Source organism: Vanessa cardui, chromosome 7, assembly GCF_905220365.1.
Source record: "Vanessa cardui chromosome 7, ilVanCard2.1, whole genome shotgun sequence".
NCBI classification, from domain to species: Eukaryota; Metazoa; Arthropoda; class Insecta; order Lepidoptera; family Nymphalidae; genus Vanessa; species Vanessa cardui.
The window spans coordinates 6,512,642-6,537,867 of record NC_061129.1 but is presented as its reverse complement, the minus strand read 5'-3'; the positions used below and the strand labels follow the sequence as shown (position 1 = coordinate 6,537,867).

Below are 25,226 nucleotides of genomic sequence, written 5' to 3'. Positions count from 1 at the left end.
AATAAAGTACGTGTGTTTTGTAATATATCAAACAAATTATAAAAGTTTTTACTCCAAAGCTAATTAATATATATGCATTCGAATATTTAGAATATATGACAAAAATGAGTTACTTATTATATGGAATTATTTTCACTACAAATGGAAGCGAATACAATGAAAAACAAAAAACCACTCCCAAGTCGAACTAGATTAACGGTTTTATCCCTCTTTAATAGGAATATCAATGAAATTTTACAAAAACTTTACATTTTCCTAGAACAAAGTCTTTTAAGACACTGCCAATGTCTACATCCAAACATACACCTTGCTCGCGATCCCCAGATTTGTTAATCTGACAGTTGTTCATAACCTTATATTATTTTTGAATAACTACAATTTTTAAAAGTTTTTTCAGTGCTGGTTCTATAAGCATTATCATAATCTTGGGCAGAGCAGGACATCTCCCAGCTCGAATTATATTATAAATTGTAAGTTTTATTAAGGTATAAGTCAGATTAAAAAAAAACATTTCATATTTTACAAGATTCAGATCTTTCAAAAAACTTTATCGTTGTTAGTGATTAAAGACACCAACTCTAAAAAGTAGTTTCGTTAGAATTAGTATTGTTTTCTATGGGACCACGTATGACCAATTTTTCCACAAGGAATCGCAAAAATTCAATCATTCATAAGAATTTATTGTTATTTCGATGTTTCATAAACCACAATCATTTTGCACAATAATGTTGCCAGTCGTTAGAGACGCGGAAGAGATCCTCAATTCCGTCAGACTAAAAAATAAAAATTTCCGTGTTCCATATTAATCTTTCCAAATTGTAGGAGCAACAAATATATGAGATAAAATCATTCGAAATTAGTACGTGAAATTTTGTCGCCCACATTATTTGTCATTCATGACCAGTAGTGGACACTACGCTACGCCACTGTTCCATATTTAAATTGAAAATATTTTGTTTGTTTTTTTTTTTTCAATATTTTTTTATTGAAGTGACTGATCGTGTTAGTAAGTTCGTTTTAATCTAACATAAAAGTAATATAAAATTGAAAGTTTTTACTGTTCTTAAACACGCTAGTTTTAATTTTGTAATTGTTGTATATATGTAAGTATATTTAATTTTGTAGATTTGTAAATAAGACTGGGAATTCTTGAATCAAATTGTATAGTGGAGGTGGATTGTATGAAATTTTAATCATTTATGTTTGCTTTGTATTGTTGTAACCCAGTTTAAGTAGCTCGTTGGTGCTCACAACTCACAGCAACAATGAATATGAGCAGAGGTGACTACGTAACCTTACAATATCACAAATGCTCTTGTACCTTAGATAAGACAGATACAGCCTGTAAATTTCCCATTTCTGGGCTAGTGGCCTCCTCTCCCATTAAGGAGAGGGCTTGGAACATGTTCCACCAAGCTGTTCCAATGCGGGTTAGTGGAATGCACATGTGGCAGAATTTCGTTGAAATTAGACACATGCAGGTTAACTCACGATGTTTTCCTTCACCGCCGAGCACGAGATGAATTTTAAATACAAATCTTGTACCTTAATGCTATAAAAATAAAAAGTAATAAATTACACATATTACAAACTTGTATTTCACATGTTTTAGTATAAATATGAAAACTAGTGGATATCCTTCGAATGAATTGTTATCTTCATCTTATACTCTTAAAAGGTCATAAAGAAGGTCTGATTATTGTATTTCTTATTTTTTTATAAATACTGGCAATGTCTCGTTTTTTTAGGAATTACTAATAATATGAACGAGGCTTTCCTTGTTATGAGTGAGCCGATTGAGTACGGCAATATTATAAGTGCTCAAGATCAATACAGCGATTTTTACATCGCTTGCAGGCCAATATATGACTTTACTTGAGAGATAGACTTACAAATTCTGAGTTGTTACTAAAAAGGAATAGAATAACTCAATAAATTGTTATTGACTGAACATATGATCCTGGACGTTCAAATGTACGAGATAGTAAAGTTGGTAGATTTTTGAAGAATCGTATACCTTTTCCAAATATGATTTCATGCTATATGACTATTATTGCTATGCTGGTCGCAAAATCTTTAGTAATATGTATAAATAATACATTCTACAAATCAGTTCTATCAGGTGTTACGTCATTCTCGAGCGTAATAAATAAAAAAATGTCACATTTATAAAATTACTAAGATTATAGAACTTATTTACTTAACTTATTTCACGTTCGAATATGACAAGTAGTTTTATTGTTAATAATTATTGTGTAGGTATGTATGTATGTTATTACTTATAACTTGAGCATATGCAAACAATTAAATTGTTTAGTAGTTCATTTATAGATGACATTATCACGGCTTTGATTCAAAAAATCATTCATATCACCTGTCACATAATTTGGTTGGAAGTTGATTACTGTTATCTTGTCTAAATAATGTTACATGGTTTCGCGTGTTTGGTTTATCTTGAATTCTGATATATTACGTTGAGTTTATTCTGTAGTGAAATCTTATCTGACGATATATCGCATAGTGATGTACTATAGTTTATCTCGAAGACACATCAATATTCCTGGATAACTATGCGCAGACCTGGTGAAAGTTTAAATTATACAAATTTTTTGTAAGGTTAATCGGCAAACAACGGTATTTTGTATAAATTTTTGAGGCATATTATTATTTGAAAGCTACTAAACGCTACAGCCTAAGCCGTTTAAATAAGTTATTATAGAGCCTCTTTATATATATGGTTATATTTGTCACATAAAATTACAGATAGTTAATTAATAGTTAATAGTGCCATATTATTTGATTTTTTTTTCTAAACTAATAGTATATATATGTTGATTTATGCAGTTTTGTAGCTAATAAAATAGTAATTCCACTTTCGAAATACAATATTTTTTAATTTAGATATCTGTAAAGTTTTTTCAAAAAATACAGATCACATACAATTTGTTTATCTATGATCCATGATAAAGTTTATGGTTAGTAAATTGTTACAAAGAGCGTTTTAATTCGAAATGTTTTTATTAGCCACTTTCTGAAATGATGAGCAAAGACTGATCATTGGTTGCTTGCCGCTTCATCAGCTGCCATTGGGCAATGTGCATTCAGATTGTAATAACATCTTATTTCCTTATGAGACTTTGATTAGCGTTTCAGAAATTGAGAGTTCGTCTTTTTTTTAACAGCCAACATGATAGAACATAAATTAAAATGTGTTTCTCAAAGTTAATGTATGAATAAGATCTTTATTATATTTAGTAGGAAAAAAATATTGAAAGGAATATTACCAGTGTCTGATTATTATTATTCCACCTGCCACTATACGAATACGAGTTTACAAAAATATTAAAAAACCTCAGGATTTTCATTTATGTTTTTGTCGTCACAATAATTTCACTTTAAGAGAAATATTGTTTTGTAAATTTTCTTTTAAGTAAGTTTTGTTATAAGTGTCCTAGGTATTTATTTTTAAATGTAACCCAAAATCACATATATCGGACTTCAGTGATATTAATATATTGTTTAACTATGTAAGTAAATACATATTACGCTTGTTGCCTAATAAAGTTTTAAATAAAGTATTTTTATTATTTACAATCCCTAGTTCTGTTACGACATATGAAGAGATGCAGTGATATCGGTATTATAGTTTTAATGAAATCAACCTCCATATAGTAATTATTATTCTATTCTAAACGTACAGCATTTGGTTAAAGCTGTGACATATTTCTGACTTCAACCATCTCTAAATAGAACACATAATTGAATTGCTTCGGGAAGGATTAAGGATTCTAATTAGATTTAGAAATAGTTACGTTTTGCAGTCAAGTTGTCGATGAAACTTTATTGAAAAATACGTAAGTCATGTTGACCGAATAGGCTATTTGACAATGCGAAAAATAAATTGAAAGAATACAATAATTCACAATTTATTTTTCGCATTTCGATTTCAATTAATCAGTGTATATTATGAGTTTAAAAATGGTAATTTACTAACGAAACTTTAAAATATTACTTAATTTATTCAAAAATCAATAAATAAAAATGCATTTTTTCAAACGTTTGTCACGTGACACAAAACGCTCCTGATTAGCCGGGCTTATGATGAAGTCACTTTGTTGTAAACCTTGCTTTTCTGCTATATGTACAGATTAAAATACAGCAAAGTGACGTCACCGACCCCATTGCAGCGCCATATTGTCCAAGTAGCGTTTTCGCGCGTTATTTAAATATGGAATTTTTAATATGATATTTTTCGGCAAATATGTATTAGAAAAAAAAGGTTACTTTTACTGGGTTCCTTAACCTCTACTAAATAATATAAAATGGATTTTAAAAACCAGTCAAATAGCCTATTATAAGATGCTCATAGAATTTATCGGAGTACTGAATAGCAGCATTTAAAAAACAAAACACCCTGTTTACGCATTTAAGAAACATTATATTATACTTTATGTATGATCAGCAATAGGTCAATGTAATTAAGCGTTGTCTATAAATGCCTTTTACAAATCCAGCCCGCAGTAGAAGAAAAGAAAAATATAATTAAATATTTTTCGCCTGAGTGTAAGGAGAGCTATATATTCTATAGTTAATGGATTAGGTGCGTCAATAGAATTTCATAAAATCGTTTTAGTTGTTTAACTTTAAAAATGTAACAGGCAGTCAAACATATAGTTACTTTCGCATTTATAATATCAGTATAGATTAGGAAAGATTGTTCACAAATTCAGTGTAATTGTATTATTTTAATATGGAAATAGTCGTTTAACGTGTACAAAACATTGAGCGCTGTCCAAAGTCAATCGACCATTAACTAATTTGGATATAGTCGTAATTAAACATCCTTTCCGATACTTATTCATTTTATGGATAGATTCTGATTTTTGTTATCTATAAAATAAACGTAATCGAGTGCTTATTTATTTTATTCACCAACAACAGATAAATAATAAAAATATGGATATTACTGTCTCCCATTTAGTTATTATCAATAACTACTACTACTAGTAGACATGGTTTCTCCAAGGGCACATCACTGAGCTCGACCCTCAAGTGGCCATCCAATATTACGCTGGTCAAGTTGTGGACTCTACCGCAGAACATTTCTATTCCTATTTTTGGGATACTAAGACATACATTTATAGCTCACTCCAGTGTGTTAATTTGTTAGTGGTAATAGACCATTAAAAATACGTCATGTTGTTACATGACCGAATTGAAGGTGAGAAATATATGTCCGTTCTTACAAAACCAACGTGCTGCCAAACCACGGGATCTAAGATACCTACTAAGCGAGCCAGCGGTAAGCGAGCGTACAATATCTAAGTACATTGAATACTCTTTAGAATTTGATTGTTTGAAATTTTTGTTTGATTTTTATTATTTATATTTAAATCAATCGCTGACATAAATGAAATAAAAAAGGGCAACTCATTTCAAAAAAATAACCAGCTGCGAACCATTATTCATTAGTCTCACGATTAGTCATATCTATACGTTCAGTAGTTTTCATATGATAAGGCACAAAGAAAAAAAATACTTCATAATAGAAGAACTCTTGCCATGAGGTAACTCCACTTTTGTTAAATGCATTTGTTTTTGAAAAATATGGAGACATTATATTTGCTGACTAATTCCACGAAATCTTTAAATTGTCTCTTATCAATTTATAGATTTTCTTAGTTGTCATATACTACTCGACTTTAAACGCGCTCAGTGATATCTTAGTTGTATCATACTGGCAGGGGCAGTCCTTTCATATATTCTATAAGCTATCAATAGTAATGTCTGCCCCATGGGCGAATCATATCTATATATATAATCAATCAATTGGGCAGCTCACCTTTTTGTAATGACATACACAAACTTTCAAAACGGGAACGTTTCGAACCATTATCATATTAAAAAGTAAAGTAAATTCTTTAGAACCAAACATGTATACATATTTTAGGTCAACAAAATATTTAAATTTATTGAAATGAAACGAATATAGAAAAGAATATTAATAGGTTTTTAAGAAATTTTATAAATATCCAATCCCATGTTGCTTAGTAAAACAAATTTTAAAGCAAATTTTAAAGCAAATTTTATATTTTCTATTTCCAACATATATTCCGTTCCAGACACAGTGATTTTCATTTTGGTTTGAACTTTCGAGAATATTATTTGAACATAATAAAACGGTAATGACTTATGAGTAATAACTTCGTAGTTTCATATTAATAGCGGCAAAACACAAAATGACAAGTTCTGAGATTAATGCACTGGTTCTTATTTCAGTTCTTTGTGTCGGTCTGTATGTAACACGATGTTTAGTAATTACTGACATTTATTCGACAACGTTTACGAATACATTTTCCTAAAAATAATGTTTCTATCAAAGTTTGTTTAGGGACCAGAGTTTCGCACGTTAACGTTTGGTACACCGATGAGCGATCTCTACCGCCCAGTGAGAATCGAACCGCGTTGAGGAGAGAACGTGTCTTATAAATAACTCAATCGCGCGTTTTGCACTCTACGTATTCATCAAAACATAAAATCAAACAACTGGTTTAAAATAAATCTCGTAAATTGTCATAAATATACTGTAAGTGGGACGATATTATTTCTCGGATTCGTGATAAAAAAAATTAATAACGACAAGCTATTTTTATAGAGAATTTAAATAATGGTATAAATATATTTTCATCTTTTCTAGTTTTGTTTTAATTTTTTTTTAATCTTTTAAAATGATGATGGCTAGTGCGAAATTGATTAGAGACTGTAGCTCGGAGCTAAGTTCTGATGTACGGTCTCTTTCGGTGGCATCTTCGACGGAAGAACAGGAGTCAACTACCACGGACACTGAATATTCTGAAGAAGAGAAAGAATATGAATTAGAAGATCTCCAAATCTTAAAAACTATCGGTAAGTTAAATAATACAAAAGGTCTTACGCGTCACTAAACTGTAATTAAATTAATCCCGCTTTGTTATCCATTATAATTAAAAAAAATAACACATAATTTATGAAATCGAAAGAAGTCGTTGTAAAAATATCGTCATAAACTTTTTTATATTCATGATATGATATGAGTACTTATTATTTATGCATATTTAAATTACTCTAATAAATTAAAATTACCATACATAATTATAGACTTAAATTTGACCTATTTTATTTTTGAGGGAAATCGAAAGAGTTTAGTTGTTTTAAAAACTCATGAAATTTTATTACTATTTGGCACTTTAAATAATTTTCATTTTTAATGCCTAAATTAAGAAAATTTAAAATTTTGCCAGAGAGAGTCATTCTCTATTTACGACCCTTTGCCAGTTATCTTCGAAAGTTTTTCACACGTATGTGTGATGTGAACGTGAAGATAGAAAATAAAAATACCGTCGAAAACTAAAAACATAATCATAAAATCAATATAGCTATTGCCTATTTTCCTACGTGTACTTATGTAAAATGTTATTGACCGACATACCTGTAAATTGCATTGATTATAATGTTAGTTTACTCGTGTTCTATCTATCCATTATATATATTTTCAGAATAATCAGCACGTTAGTGGTTTGTAAATATACGATAAAATTATATCAATGTCCTTGGTCTAAATATTTCGTCGCGAATCGTTGCAAAGCGAAAGGTGTAGGAAGCCCCCTTTGACCTAAATATGGAGGGGAGGTAAGAGTCAAGGCCATTTGGAATTTGCAGCTAGATCTGTTTAAACTATTTGCGTATTGAGTTTTGTATATGGAGTGTTTGCAATTAGCTAACAATTAATTTTGTTGATTTTTTAATGGTAGGGATTCTAAAATAGACAGAGTTTACGTTATTTAAATACTAGAGTTATAAAATTCAATTTAAACGATGGGCATAAGGCACAAACCAATTATTTTTTTATAAAGTAAAGCGATATGTTAATAATTTGGCAATTGCATCAGTATTTACATATTTATATACTAAATTTACTTTCAAATACTGTTATTAATAATAAAAACTATAATGACAAAAATCAAGTCTTATCGAGAGCAATCCCTGAGATGGAAAACTATTGTGAAGATGAAACAGAGCACAAAGCGTCTCGCAGACAGATGTATCTGGTTTACCTATTATCCTCTCAGCGCCCTAGTTACAACAGTACCGAGTACCTAACGACTGCATCACGACTTTGTTTCTGTCAGTCAGTCGATTGAGAAGGTGACCAAAATATATGACTAGAAGACAAAGAAGTAACAATGTGAATTTCTCCCTGTTTTGAGTAGTTTTTTAGTTTATTCCACTGTATTGTCCCGATATGGGTTGGTGGATTTTCATCCAACAAAGAAATATACTTCACGATTTTTACGATGTTTTCTTTCACCGTGGAGCAAGAGATGAATGATAAAAACAAAACAAGCATATGAAAAAACAGTGGTCAAGAAATACTATAGAAATACTTAAGGCTATTTCGACTACTATTATAAAAAAACACATGGATGACAATAGTGAAAACGTATAAACGCTTATCTTTTATGAGTCATACTATTGATATGGAATTATATCTTTGATTTTGGTCGATTTTTATAATTAAACATAAATAATAATAAGCGATAAATGTTTAGTGTGTGTGATATTATTTGTCATTATTTTGTCACGCGTGATTAGCAGTAGAATGTGGGTTAGTGTATCACGCGAACTTGGAGATCAGAAAGTAACGCATTCGGTATCCAAAGAACATTATCTATGTAAATAATTAAATTATGCTATTGTGTCACAACGATGTCCCAAATGTTGCTGATGGAATAAATTGATATCACCTGTTAATTAGGCTTATCATTATACTAATAAAATATTTGCCAGACAATTTAATGATCACTAGTATAACGACGTAACACACGTATTAATGTATGTATGTTACGACGTTATAATACTAATTTAATAATTAGTTCAGATGTTCTCCCACACTAATGTCACTTTTTGATTTGTCGCCGTAATTATAATGATTCACAAAACTTTATTAGCACGACATATTAAAGAGCCACGTGTATCCTGCGCTTAGAAATGCTTATTATACGAGTATTATAGACCCGCGATGTATACAGAGTACAAATGACATACATTTCTTTAGTCAAAGTATATTAATGTGTAATAATAATGTACCTAATAAAATTCAAATAAACGATCTTCTCATCTCAAACTCATTAGCCCGTTTTTTAGAGTTCATTAGATTTGAGCAATATATTTCTACGTATAAATAATTTAGAAAATTTTACGATTACTATACTATAACAAAATTGATTAGATTTTTTACTATACAATCATGATAGAATCATAAACTTCCAAAAAGGCATTTATAGTACTTGTAACATATATGTTTAATAGAAAAATATAAATATTTCTTACTCCTATTGAATACTAGCTGTGCCCGTGACCTTGTGCGCGTTTGAATTTAACAAAAAAAGCCGGAACAAACATACAGACAGACCGACAAAAATTGTAAAATATGTTATTTTGGTATATGTACCGTGTATATATCGTGTACATATGCATTGAGTAAAAAGAGCCATTTCAAAAATTACAAAAAGACACTTCAACTTTATTATATGTTTAGATGAAATTTTATACAAAATGAATTTTGAAAAAAAATAATATATTCAAATGGTTATAAGATACACTTGGAATATAATGTAATCTCAGATTGCGATCATAGTTCACAGTTCACACAGATATTTATTACCAGAACTAGGTTTGGTTAGATTACAAAAAGAAAGTCGGCTAAACAATGCCTCGGCCAGAGTTGAGAGCACACGGAAACGATCATATTTCGTACTATTCTGTTTTATAAAAAAACGTTTTTATTTATATAATTATGCACAATGTTGTAATGTAAACATATTTTATTTAATTCAAAATTTCGATAATCATTTTGAAGTAAAAATTTGTTTGGAGGAATGTATCTAAATATTTCTATTTACGTGAATTGTAGATACATATTTAAGGCTTGTGTTTTTTTTATGTCTTTAGAACAAATCATTTTCATAACTAATGTATGATTGGTTTAATTAAATTTAATTTAGTTCACATTTATACCTATTTTAAAAAACATCTTAATATTGATGATTATTGCGGCTGAGAGCTAGACAAGATGATAATATAGTTCACTGCAGATTAATTCATATCTAGAGCACTTTTATATACTTAAGTCAGTATCACATTTAATTATATGGATGGTGATATTACCAGCTATATAAATTTTGAACACAAACTCGCAACTTCCCTGAAAACAGGGCTGAGGCAATAAAGTTTTCTGATAATCCGCAGACACCAACAGACCTGCATCATTGTCTCGGATCATTACTTGAGTCACCTTGCACTTCGATGCAGTACCCTTGGCCGGTTTCCATACTCTGTTTACTTATCTTCATTATTGTTTATAATAGGTATATCAAGAATTAATGCAAATGAAAATGCGTATTGTGCATACGGGCGGTGAACTTGAAACCTCATAACAATTTAATACGATTAATGCATTTATGTGAAGCGTTAAGCTATTTACAATTTATAGTTTTGGATGTACTACATGTCTTGGCCGATTTTTTCCAAAGAGGTCATTCTCAAAAAGCAGTACCAGAGCATTTCATAATTAAAACTATTTATATATGAATCGGAATATTAAGTACTGTAATTATCCGATTTGAAGGGTAAGTGAGCCAGCATATCTGCAGCCATACGGATTATACGCAACGCAATGGAGTTGGAAAGATGTGGTTAATATTTCCTTTGATTCGAATGTGTATGGGTGATGGCATATGGGTCACCTGATGTCAAGTAATATGCGGTGACTCATTTGCCCGTTCACCTACCTTTGCCTGCATAATTCGTTGAGACGACATACGACTAACAATCGTAAAATAAGACTGATAGATAACAGAAGGCTTAACAGATACGGCTGTGTAAACACTGCTAATTTCAAAACTCCGACCTGTTATTGAATTTTATTGTATCGGTAAAATATTGTCGAATTATTCTTTATAATTTGTTATTTTAAAAACAATGAATGCATTGTTACTATTAAATTTCAAACAAAGTGATTAATTAACATTTATAATCCACAATTATATTACTCTATAATGTCTACATCTAAGTTTACTATTTTATTGTAAAATTACAGGTATATGTGGCTTTAATGAAACATTTTGAATAAAGTTTAAATTGATAAAAGTGTTACTATGTCCATAAGTACAAGATTGATGATAAGTATTATCAAAAATATATAGATAAATATAAACATAGAGAATAGAAAAGGAATACATTTTTTATGAGTCTAAAGTGCAATATTTTTTATTGGACGGTCAATGCAGAGGAATTCAAATAAATCGTTGAAAGTGAATTTAACTTCTGCTATTCCTGTAGCGTACTCAGTAGAAGTGGTATTATGTAAGACATCAGCGGACGACTTCAAGATACGTATCCGAATAACGATAACGCTTTCTCTGACACAAACACTCGTCCGCTCCGTGTAGGTCGAGGAAATGTTAATTTATTTAGCTATTTGATTGACCTCACCAAACAGTGATACCAGATTGGTGATTTGTAATCGTTAACATACATTTCAGTCTTATTTTTCAATCTTATGTCCTTAAAATAAATTACGTTTTTAGACTAAGGGAACATATCTTATTTTACCGCCTTCTGTACCCCAATCACTAAAATTCAAAAATAGAAGTAGAAAAAATAAAAGTTTTATCTTTAATTTATGATTTTATTGTTCGTCAATGGATTGCGCCAAGAATAGTAAATCGTAAATCTTCAGTGAACCAACGTAAATCTTTCTTTTTCGAAAATAACAAAGTTCAACTTCGGCAAACGGGTTTTGTTTATGTAACCGAGTGAAGGTAATCGAAGACGATTTTCGTCAAGTCCGGGGCTTGTCGCAAGTTAAATGTGTCGTTGAGTCAATAAACTTGAAAGTGAAGCAAGCTCAGAGACAAGGTGTGTTTAAATAAATTAGGCAGCATATTTCTTTTATTGCCCATGATGTAATTGGAAAGTATTGCGGATTAACCTGGGAAAAATAAACATAACATTTAGTACCTTCCTTTAAATAAATAATGGTATTTCATTTATTTAGAAGCTAAGTGCTTTATTTTATTCAGTGACTCTGGTTGCGGTAAAACTATTAGCTAAATGTGCGCTTAATCAATTTAGGTTGAAAAATGAATATCAGTAGACTAATGGATCAAATAAATAGTACGATCACTTGCCATGCCCTACTAATCCATATTTTTGCTAAACAAAAATAACAAATGCAATTTATTTGAGCTGAATCTTTCTCTTCCGGTGAAACGACCTATTTAAAAGGAACTCACGATCTTCCCACGCTTCTGGGAAACACTCGTTAAAGTTTTGACAATATATTTTAATGTTAAGTGCGTCGACCTGTAATTTTATAGAACAATACAATAAATTATTGTGATTATTCTTATTTCATAACTTTATCAAATGCGAATGTTGTACAATTATTTGCACTTAAGGAGCTTAAAGTATTGTAGCAGCTTACAGCTGAGCTTTTTAGTTTGTTTCAAATTATAATAATCTGTAATGCTAAGATCATTATTGCTTCTGTCAAATATTATGAATGTGTTTCATTTGTAGTAAACCCATGCACGTTTATAAATTTTATGCCAATTGTTTATTATATAAAACTAGTTTGACGTAACGTAACATTTAACTTTAGAGTAACTGGTACTTTGACCTTTATATATTTGATATATGCCTTGTCACTTATACGTATATTTTTTTAAATTTTCATTTTAGGGTTTAGTTATAATTATAAAAAAGTATTTATTGACGAGAACTAATTATTATGAGTGACTAATTTGTCACCTTCAAAGGCTTTTAAACGTGTCGAACACTTTTATTTAATTTATAAAAAGGCTATGCAAAAAACGTAATGCAATACAAAAAATAAATATTAATTCCTTAATCTACCAAAATGAACTAAAAGATCCAAAAGTGGTCCCTGTTGGACGCTCACTTATAGCACAGATTCTGATGATATTATGCAATTTATAGAAACTAGTTGAGTTAATTGATTTTGGTATAAAGCAATTAAAATATGAGCTTTTCCTTAAACACTAATACTTAAGCCTATTAAAGCGGTTTATCCAATGTAATGCTTTACTTACATCACAGAATATACGAATAGCATTCTGTGATATCTTCTATCTGATTTGTATTGTATATACGTGTAAGCAATGTTAGACTAGCGTCTATCATTGACCCTATGAAATTCTTTTGCTCCCAATGAAAAAACTATACGAAAAATGATAATGATAAATGCTTAAAAAAAGAATAAAAAAAGAAAGTAAAGTAAATAAATTAATAAATTTATATATTATTTACATATTATTACAAATACATTGTAATAAATTTATGTATCAAGTAGTAAAACCTTGTATAGATATTTTATTAAAAATGAATTCTATAAGCCAAGCTATGTCAGGATGACTAATAAGTTACATGGACAAAGAAATACCCCATACGTTATTTGTTTTTCAAATAGTGACTCAAATGTCAATTTTTTCCATGATTTATTATTTAATATTATTTGATAGTAATTCAAAAACCTAAAAGTTATACCGATCAAAAACCGAATGACTATTATGAAGTTACTATGTGTATAGGAATATTAATTCATTTAAAATTAACAGCATCTAAACGTTTTTAACAAGATTATATTTCTAAGTATTTGTTATTTTTAGTAAACATGCAATAATTGTTGCCTGCAACAAAAATAAAATATCCTAATCTTAATTCACCTAAAACCTTTGATTCTTCTTCATCCGTTTTTGATAGGGAAAACGTATTATCTATGACTTCTCAGAGATATTACTATTGCGATAAAAATATTTATAGCTGTACTATTATCATGTTTGTCATCACAAGATCTTTTCTTACATAGCCTAGTGTACTGTCGAATATAATAGACAATGAAATTACGACAAAGACGGTGTTACTATAATTGTTAGGCTTTTGGCAATAATAAGACAAAACATACGACATCTTATTAGTGATATTATTTGTCTATGCAATCTATACTTATTACTATTATAAATGTCAAAGTAACTCTCTCTGTCTGTCTGTTTCTCTTTCACTACCAAACCACTGAATCGAATTTGATGAAATTTGTTATGAAGCAAACTTGAGCTCCAACAAAGGATAGGCTATTTTTTTGCCCTCAATCAAGCTCTTAAACGCGAGTAAAGCCACGGGCAAATACAAGTAAATATGTACGATCTATATTATATTGTATATTTTAATAACTACGTACATACTACGTTTGTGAAAATATTAAAATAGACTTTAATATGTTTTGCTTAAATCTCACTCTCAATCATCACATATTCTACCGTCAAACATGAATGATTAGTGCTGTTGTGTTCTGGTTCCAACGTTGAGTGACCCAGTGGAACATTTTACCTCCCAAGGTTGGTAGCGCATATCGTAAGCTGGTCAATTTGTCTACTCGCTACCTGGATTATAAAAAAAATCACGATAACTTCGACAAACTATCACTTTTTGTGAAAGTTATTTTTTTTAAATGGCATAAAACCTGATAGATTTATAAAAGCTATTTCAAAGAAGTAGTAATAAAAAAATCACGTTAAAATAATTCGTCTGCGTCAATACTTTTATGAATCTGGATATATTTTATTGATGAATATTATCTTTCAATAGCATTTACGAGATGTATATTGTTATTGGAATGAAGAAACCAGTAAATTTAACATTGTTATGAAAGATTAGTATATCGATGGCTGCCAACACGTGCCGTCTGCACAAGCTTGATGGAAATAATATAGTGTTTGTAATCTTTACGAATATCCCTTTCATTTAACGTCAAACGTCTAAGTAATCCGAGTTATTACTGAAGTTTCTTTTTATAAGACTGCTGGCAAACAGCTGTAATTTTTTTACTGTTTTATAAATGTCTAGTCTACACTGGATCCTCTTGAAAATATGATACACTTTCGTGATAAATTCAAGTGTCAATTTAGAGCATTAAGACGTAAAATATTTGCTAATTAATTATTATTCATCAAATATTTCATTTTTAAATATAAGGAATATAAATCCTACACATTACACATTTCCTTTCTTTAAGTTGAAATGACCAAAAATAATGTCTTAACAACGGCGTACGAATTAAAACTAATGTTCCAAATTTCAGCTTTCTAGACTTAGTAAATTTGGCCGTATGTTAATAGTCCGTTTTAGAAGTATTGATACAGCATTCCGTCTTATTGCTTCCACTGGTGACAGGAGGCCTGTCTAATTTATCGTCCTGATAATCGGAATTCCGATTCAACGCGGAAATGCTGCTACACTTGTTACCATTCCACGCGGTCATTATCTGTTTGGTAGCTATTTCTAATCTCGATTTTTATGTATTGATTTAAGTTCCTAATGTAGTTCCTAAATAAAAATGTATATAGACGGTGTAAAGGTACCGTCATATGATATTCATAAACGTCTACTAAGACTCGCAACCTGTCAAGTGCTTAAAAAATACATCATAACCAGAATTTAAAACACATATAATGAAAACGCATTACTGTGGGCCATGATAGTGTTAAAGGTTTAATCTTTTAATTTTCGTCTGAGTAACGAGATAGCAATTAGACACATATTAAAATACCAAGCGCTTATAAGACAACGTACACTGGATTATAAAAGATAATACAGATTTTGTATAATTATAAAAAAATTGTCACATATACCGCTTTATATGACGAGGAACTTAATCATGATTTATTTATCGAATTTTTAATATTAAAAGAGATTGCTAATTTGGCGAATGCATTTGTTATGGTATGTTTAAGACAATTAATCCCTTAGTACTGTTTTAATTAATTAACTTTTCATGCCAGAGACAATAAAGTATATCTAAAAATATATCGCGATGTAAATATTAGAATTATTAATAGTCGTCCCACGCTGTCGTAAAACGTAAGTGTAAAGGGTACGGACAGCTTTCAATTATATTTGCTTATAGCTAGTTTTCATCATAAACCATTTCAAATAAGTACGTAATTCAATATTTTTACTATACAACAATTTTAGGCAGAATGGATCAGATGTCCTAGTCGAATAAGTTTTACTGAAACAAATATGTAATCATAGCCTTTTTATTATCGACTTATGACACTATCAAGCTTTAAATTATAATAGAATTAAGGCCAAGCAATTACGTATTGCGTTGTCTTAAGAATTTCAGTCCGTAATCGTTTAAAGCGGCTTCGAATTGTTTGAACACAGACAGTTTAAGGTCAATAAAAATATTACGTGCTCAAAGAATGTTATCTTATTACATAATGATTGAAAGAGTGTTTTATAATTGAGACTGGGTGTCAATGTTGTATCTATCTACGGTACATTTAGTTATTCTGCGCGGTGTACCGCATATTACTTCCGTAGTGTCATCGGCTTATAAAAACAGATAGCATTCGTCGAGTTCCTGAGAGCAATTTCCGATTTCACGCGTCACGTTTTAAGATCATTAAACCATATGAAGATCGCGATTGTTTTTTTTCCCGTCCCCAATATAAATAATACATCGTTTTACATCGCGTACATTACATTTAACTGCATCATAAACAGTCTAAGTTATCATTGAAAATACGTGATGTGAATTTTTGTTATGTTATTTTTAGGAACAGGAAATTGTTTTGTTTTTACTGATTGTATTTAAACAATAAAGTTAATTTGCTGTGACTTCTTTAATTGTGATGAAAAATTTGTTTCTTTATAAGATAAAAAAAGTATTTAAAATATTGTTCTCAATACCGGTGATAATAGCCGATTGCAAAGACAGCCGGAGGTTCTAACGAATTCTCAGAATCTAAATATGTTACCTATTTCTCTACTCAATGGACCGTTTATCATTTTTTATAATATTCTTTAGAAATATAATTTTAATTTGACGGTTTAAAGACGCTTTTTTAAAAATTGGGAACTGTCATCTTTACAAGAGTGTCAGGTATATGACACTTTTCGCTTTTCATGTCACGGTTTCTTCCAAATAATTTCTCTATAACGCTACAGTTGATTTAGGTTAATATATTACTAGAGATATTATCATAATACCGTATATTTAAAATACAAATTACTACATATATTTATTTAAATAAACCGGTTTCAATTTAAAGCTAGGCTTAACTGCTTCTAAAGTTTGTATAACCATTTAAAACAAAGGCAATAATCACCTGCTCTAATTTTCAAGAGTGATTTGCTTTTCTGACAAGCTTATTTCAGCTTATTACCATAATATAATATTTTGTTAACCTATTTACGTTGCACGCGATGTTAGGAACGCATGACAGAATTTAATTATTACAACGTCATTCACTTCGTGACAAAGAGATCTAAATGCGTTGAATTTTTATTATATTCTAGTAAATATATAATTTTTTAATAAACCTTTTTTATAGGGGTGTATTCAAATTTATTTATGCAATAAAAAAAATGCAGGCATTATAATTTATTATTGATTTTTTAAGTAAAAACTACTAAAAGTTAGAAAAGAAAATACCCATATCTGAGAAGAATTATTTGAATAGTCAATGACCCTTCTTGAAGTTCAAGTTTACTTTATACCAAATTTCATCGAATTTGGTTCATTAGTTTGGTTGTGAAAGAGCGACAGCCATACACACAGACAGAGTTACTTTCACATTTATTATATTAATATAGATTGAATTAATTTTACGAATAAATTAAAAATAAAAGTCTTGGTGTTTCGTTTTTATTGCAATACAAATAACATTCGTGATCTATGTTTCGTTTACCGTATTATAATCAAGTGTTATAACATTGCTGTTATATTACAAACAATTATAAAGGTATATGAAATTGCTTTCTGTTTTTCCGTGGAGTAATTGAACGAAATAACGATTGTTATCCTTGAGTGTTGCAGTTCACTTTTATGGTAAGATAACAGGTTTTTGATTAAATGCAGTATTAGACTGTGCTTGCAAAAGTAAATATCCAATATTATTCCAGATTTCATACTAATCCTATCAAGTTATATTTATTCAACCGACTTCAAAAAGGAGGAGGTTATCAATTCGTCTGTATTTTTGATACATGTACTTAATACATATTGTCGACGAGTCGGTTTATTCTGGCATGGATAGTTCAGCAGAAGTTTGGGGTTGAGAAGTCGGTAGTGGACTGTTGGTCATGCGGTGTTTTCATCTTCTTGAGACGAACCTGAACCCCAGAGTGAATCTGTGTTGTTGTATATATACACAGACTTATGCATTATAATAACCCTTGTGCAGGCTGCGCAGTTGGCGAGTCTCAGTTAAAGAACAATCACCCTGACTAATGTTGAAAGGAAATCATTGTATTCAAAATGTAAATAGTAGGTACTAAAGGAACACCAGTTACATCAGTTTTATTATTTTAATTACATTAGGATGATAGTTTACTCTGGGATTGTCTCGATGTCTTTAATTGCACATTAATTAAGTACACGAAAAGAAATTAGTAAGCCCTTAGAATATTTAGTTAATCTTGATAATAACAACTGTTGTGACTTGTCTGTTGACGGCCCTCAGACGCAGATTTGCTATGACTTATTGGATTCGTTCCAAATTTACAAGTTAAACTTCACATTTTGACATGAGATGGGGATGGCAACATTTATATCAGCGTTGTTTGTTCTTGTAACACGAGGACAGATTTATGTGTTATATTAATAAAGTGTCTGGAAAAACATTCGATTTAAAAGTGTTAAATTTGAAAAACAATTTACAAGTGTAAGGTCACAACGAAAGCGGAAAAGTTTACGTTGAAGTTATTACTCACAATGACGATTATTTTTTTTTAAAATGGCTACTACCACGAAATATGCTTGAGCTTTATATAAAAGAAAAAGTAATTTACTAGCGAATGTGTTGTAATAATATTTAAACGATGTCGGTATTTTTAGGTTTTTCTTTTGTCGAGGTTCATTATTTTTAAATTTACGATTTAATCTAGTCGCAAACCGTTACGATTGATTTAAATTTTATATTAATCTCTCCCATCATTTTCGAGATAATATTAATTCCACGAAATAATTCGTATAGTTGCGTCTAAAATTTAAATGTTTGAAATTAACATAATATACTTCTTTCCGATACGTTCAGGATAAGAAAGTTGTCTGATGTTGCATATAAATGAAGAAAAAGCTTTAGAAATTTATAATAAAATGTCTGACTTTTGAGATGAACGGTACAACTAATGAAATTTTATTTCCATTTAAACATCTATTTTATTGTTATGTGCATCGAGTTGGTTCTGGCAAATAGCGTCTAATGTTCATCCAAATAAATGTTTATAAAGTTATTCATATGGTATCCATGTAAGTTAAAAAACTTTTTAAAAGAATAAGTAAGATGTATTTTACATTAAAATAGTATATTAAAATCAAATGTCTAAAAAATGGAATAAAACGAGCAAGATATATTTAATTCGGAAAGTGTAGGTTACCCACGCGATGATAAGACAATGAATTTTTAACAAAAACTAAGCACATGAAAATTTAGTTGTCCTCACCTGGGTTGGAACCCGCAATCGTTGAATAAGGTCAACGTGTTCTAACCACTGGGCCATCTCGGTACATAGTAAATTACGTCATACAAAATAATAGTCAAACAGTAATTGAAATAGATGAGCATCTGAGTTCACCACAGAAGTGCAACGTCTAATTACATCGTAGGTCCCAGTTTTAGCTTGAATGTGGAACAAGGTTTGTTTCCAAACGTACTTTATTTGACACTAAACATGTTATAGCACATCCCGTCTCTCATCATCATATGACTTTTATGTGTAATATCGAGGTTTACGGCGGACATAAAAATATCTGTTCTCATCGCTTCTTAATTAAATATAATAATTCTGTTGGCGCATAAATAACCTCTCATTATTGCTAGAATATTTATCGATTCGGCACTAAAAGTGTAGTTTATTGGTATTTTGTGAGTAAAAAACAAATAAGCATGTAAGTAAAAGTATCTGCCTTAGAATTCATGATACTGACCTGTGTCTACGTGTTTTGAATACCTTTCTATTGTTGCCATAATTGGTTAAAATGTTCTTTTTTAATTCTTATTTTCATTAAAATTTAACATATTGTATCTAGAAATATAGAACAAACCAGGTTTAATTTAAATTTGTAAATTTTTTTATTCATTTCCTGACCGTTTTATTAAATTTGATAAAAGGATAAAAATGTGTACTTTATCTAAAAGTAAGTATAAAGGTTAAGATAACTTTTAAACTACTATTGATTTATTTAACATTTAGTAATACAAAAACATAAATAAATTTAATGATTCAGATAACAAGAAAAAATATACGTGACATAATTTATCGATATAAATCTAAGAATATTCAATGTTAAATAAATAATGAGACATTGGTCTTGAAATTGAAAGGATGAGGTTGCCGTGCCACCTGACTGCACACACCTTCCAAGGCTATATATTTTTTATTTTAATCGAAAAGCACGAAAATAGATCAACTCAATTAAAGTAGTGCTTGTTTTCTTTAAATTAAATAAACATACTATATTTAGTGATGTTTTTAACGTGATTTAAAAAGATCGGCAATAAAAGTCACAGAAAAAAAAAAAAAATACATTAAAATTGTTACAATTCTAAAGTTGAAATAAAACGCAATTTAAGTGATATAATTACTCAGTTTCGAATAAACCGTGAAACTATTTAAAAACCGTGATGTTTTACCAATTTTATTATTTTATTGTTGTGATGACGTCGGTAACAAAATACAACTGTGACGTAAAAGTTGGCGTCGGATCCGTTATGTGCGTTATGCTGACAGTGAAAGTAGTCAAACTTGTACCATCATAGTTCGTTGTTTTGTTTAATGATTATGTCCTTTTCTTTCTAATATTCAAAGACAGAGACTGTATACTTTCAATAAGAAATGGTGTTTGTTTATGCCATTCTAAACTTCCGATTACAAGGTTCCCGTTTTATACGTTGCAAAGTCAATTATATAAGATTTGATTGAAATTGATTTGAGATACCATTGAATTATGTAATGAAGTAATTTGTTCGAATCTAGTTTGCTCCAAGTTAAATCATTAAGTTAAAACTGGTTTCAGAGGAAATTGAAATCGAATCAATTGGTGAATTCCTTTACTAACAATTATTAATTGGATTTATTTATGACTTATTCCAGTATTAGTTTAAAATTTCTCACATCAATTTATAATACTATTCGAAAATCTATTATTTATGTTTGATATAATTGTGCCTATAAGTCACAAAAATATAGTCGTAATATTTTGTTTAATTTAATAAGTATATTATAAGATATAAGATCAAATATTATTTTATAAATTTCGTATAAAAGATTTGCTTATTTACAAGTCGTTATCCTCTCCAGAAGCCAGAAGACTTTGTAGGTTACATGTAAACCTGTGCTATCTTTGCCCACCTTGCGCAAGATATCGCCGAAATAAAGTTGGAAGTAGGGACTTACGAAACAGTACGACGTCATAGCCGCTCAAAAATATCAAACATTACGCAAATTACTCTTCATGACGATTTAAGCAACAAAGTATATGTTTAATAAAATATTTTACGTATTTGCACTCGCAAATTACGAACGTGATTAAAGATTGTTTATGAAAATAAGCTTAATGTTTTATGTGATATTTCTTGAATAAATTTATTTAAAACTGAATATTCAATGACGCATTCTATTCGATCCCTTTCTTGAAGATAACTTAGTTTGTTTTCGCTGTTATTTAAAATTATCGTAGGCGATTGCCCAATGAGGAATCAAGGTGATAAATCTAATGTAGTGTCATTTTAAAAGAAGAGAAAATATTGAAAGCGCTGTCAAGTCGTTGACTTTCCTCAATAAATCACTTTACATTAACACTGGCTACAGCTAAAAGGTTTTTAATGTATTAAAGCATGTATTTAATATCGTATTTTTTACTTTTTAAAAGTAGATAAAATTGTTTTTAATATATCATTGGTCGCCAGGTGTTAGACATAAAATGTGGCTTATGTTTTTCTTTAGAGCATAAACTAGCTATATACTAAATTTCATCAAATTCGGTTCAATAGTTTAGCTGTGAAAGAACGCCAGACAGAGAGACAGAATTACTTTTGCATTTATGTTAATAATATCGATGTATGTAAAAGTAATCTAACAGAATGTTAGTGACTCATTGTTGGACAAACGTCATCTCTCAGTTTGAAAAGGTTTTGAATTTATTTTATCGTGTTGTCACATCCGACATATTCGGAAGATTATCACCGTGCAAGAGATGTACAAGTATCAATTAATATAGCATTAAGCAGTCAGCAACGCTTAATGTTTATTTTTGTGTGTAATGTATTAAATATAAATTTACTTTAACCTCCGTGGTCGGTTTTTATGGTTACGCCACTTCGAAGTCCCGGGTTCGATTCCCGGCCGAGTCGATGTAGAAAAAGTTAATGAGTTTTCTATGTTGTGTTGGGCCTGGGTGTTTGTGGTACCGTCGTTTCCCATAACACATCGTCGATTTTCCATAACACAAGTGCTTAAGCAATTTTCATTTTTTTTTTCAATTTTCTTATTATTATTACTTTAAGTAATATTAAAATTTCTCATTAATTATATCAATTTTTAATTTAATACGAGGAAGTGTGTAAAGATACGGGAAAGTTTTAGTTAAAAATCGGTCTGATGATACAATATTTATTCTAATATTAGGCTGCAATAAAGAAGCGCTGATTCATGATATTGAAAGACGAAATAAAGGCGATGCTTACGAAGAATTACCTCAATATAGTTTATTTGAAAGTATTACTGCAGGGCAATATGTTATAAGATACTTAAGGTAAATATTTTTATCGTAATTGGGAATGCCGCTCATGATTCATCAAGAAAGTTTCTCCTATAATGTACCAGATTATTGGCTAGCAAATTAAGAATACAATAACACCTATCACCTATTTATCTATTCTTATTATTGAATGATTCAATGCCGATAGTTTGCTATTATTGTTTGATTTGTTATTATTATTCTTTTATTTGGTTTATCATAATTATTAATTGAATTAATATGTAAATATTAAAATTAAAAGCTACCGCGATCTTGTTAGACACATTATTAATAGTCATAAAATATCGAACAAAGCGAATACATAATTTAGTGTTACGATTTAAATTAATAACTCTATTACTTATGACATTGTGTTAGGGTGAAAACGTTAGATATATACGAATGCGATATATAATACTTTGGGTTCAGGTTTGGTGACTATACTTAGTTGACTTGTGTTTATTTACCTACTAGTAATCACGCACGGCTTTGCTGTGTTTAGGACGTTGGTATTCATGTATCAGGCAAAAAAGTAGCCTATGTCCTGTCTTGGAGTTCAAGTTTGCTTCATACCAAATTTCATAAAATTCAGTTCAGTGCTTTGGGCGTAGAAGCGCGACAGACAGACAGACAGTTACTTTCACATTTAAAATATTAATATGAAATATAGATAAAGATAAAATCAGAGAATCATGGGGACTTGACTGGACAAATATCTCATTTGACCCGAATTGTAATGTGTTTAATTAATAAAATAAAAAATAATTTTGCCCAACCGGAACGAGTTAGTAGAGGCTGTATCTGCGTTATGAGGCACGGGAGGAGGTAATTAATTTCTTGCGGCGACAGAGAGGTTTCTCAGAGATACTCAATAAATTTTTCATGGCACAATTTGGGCGTTTCAGGTTTTCAAATAATAATAATATTAATCTTACTCAAATGTTGTTTTTATTGTTTCAGGGACCGGAACTTTTGGCCGTGTATGCCTCTGTCGGGACAAAGCCGCGGACGAATATTTGGCTATGAAAATTTTGTCCATGGCCGATGTCATCCGTTTGAAACAAGTGGACCATGTCATGAACGAGAAGAGCATTTTAGCAGAAATCAATCATCCTTTCATAGTTAATTTGTAAGTTATTTGTTTTGAAGTAATAAGGGTACATACGATTCGTATGACGTAAGTAAGAGAAAAACATCGGCTCCGAGCCAATTATTCTAGTAGGCATTATCACATGTAGGTATTTGTTGTTAAATAAATTGAATAGTGGGTACTTAGCATAAATTTATTATTATATTTTTATAATAGGAAAGTGTAATTTTTCCATTCGAAAGAAGTATTACAAATACATGTTTAGTATGATGGTAAATAATTTTGCCAATTGTCGTACATATAAAAAGTAAAGCCTGTAAATGTCCCACTTCCGAGCTAATGTCACTTTATGGTTTTGAGCTTATTTCATTACGTTGCTCAAATGTTGGTTGGTTTCAAATTACATGTGGCAGACTTTCACCCGACAGGTTTCCTTACGATGTCTTTCAAATCAAATTACACCTTAAAAATATGTGAAAATTCAGTGCTTGCCCAGGTTTGAAACAGCCAAATAAAATATGTCCATAGAATTTTTAAATAATAATTAATATATTATTTAAAATATTATTGTTAAGCGCTTTCATACGTGTTTAAAGATTTATTGATTTGCACTATTGCACTTCGGAGTTCGTTCGTACAAAAGTATGCTCGCCAGCGAGTCAAAGGTCCGAGCTAGCATGCCGCACGATCTTAGCGCACGTGTTGGGCAAGCCTAATCGGACGCAGATCTGGCAATCATCACCCTCAATTCTTTTTATTGACAGCAACTGTGATATATTCGAATATCAAGAATCGAACGATTAAACATTCGTTACTAGCTGTCAATTTGAATAATTAAAGCTTTCTTAATATTTTTTTTAACAAGTGCTATTCTCATCACAAAAAGACTACATATCCTGTTTTAGAAAAACATTTGAAACTGAGTTAACTAACTGGAATAATCCAAAGATTTCCTATTTGTGCTTCACAACTACATATTTATCTTTAGACTCATAATGATTTTTTCGATCCAATTATAAAAAAAAAAAATGAGAAAACTTACAAGAGTAAAATAAACACGTCTAGTGTTTTTGCTTTTTTATATACAGAAAATTTTACACCTATATAATCTATACTAATATTATTAATGTAATGTGTGTGAATTTTGTCAGTCTGTCTGTCTGTTGTTTCGCCGTAAAGAATAAAGATACGGCGAACCCACTTAATTGAATTTGATGAATTTTGATATGAAGCAAGATTAAAACTCAATGGAAGACATTTTTATGCAAA

At 30.1% G+C, this 25,226-nt stretch overlaps 1 protein-coding gene across 1 annotated transcript in view; it reads left to right on the top strand.

Moving 5' to 3' along the window:
- Positions 1-6,153: 6,153 nt before the first annotated feature.
- LOC124531095 (cAMP-dependent protein kinase catalytic subunit 3) overlaps positions 6,154-25,226 on the top strand; it is a 30,020-nt gene continuing 10,947 nt past the window's right edge. Inside the window, exons 1-2 of the mRNA XM_047105550.1 lie at positions 6,154-6,906; positions 23,828-23,996. Coding sequence (XP_046961506.1) covers positions 6,729-6,906; positions 23,828-23,996 — 347 coding nt within the window. The 5' untranslated portion in view covers positions 6,154-6,728. The remainder of the gene's footprint in view (positions 6,907-23,827; positions 23,997-25,226) is intronic.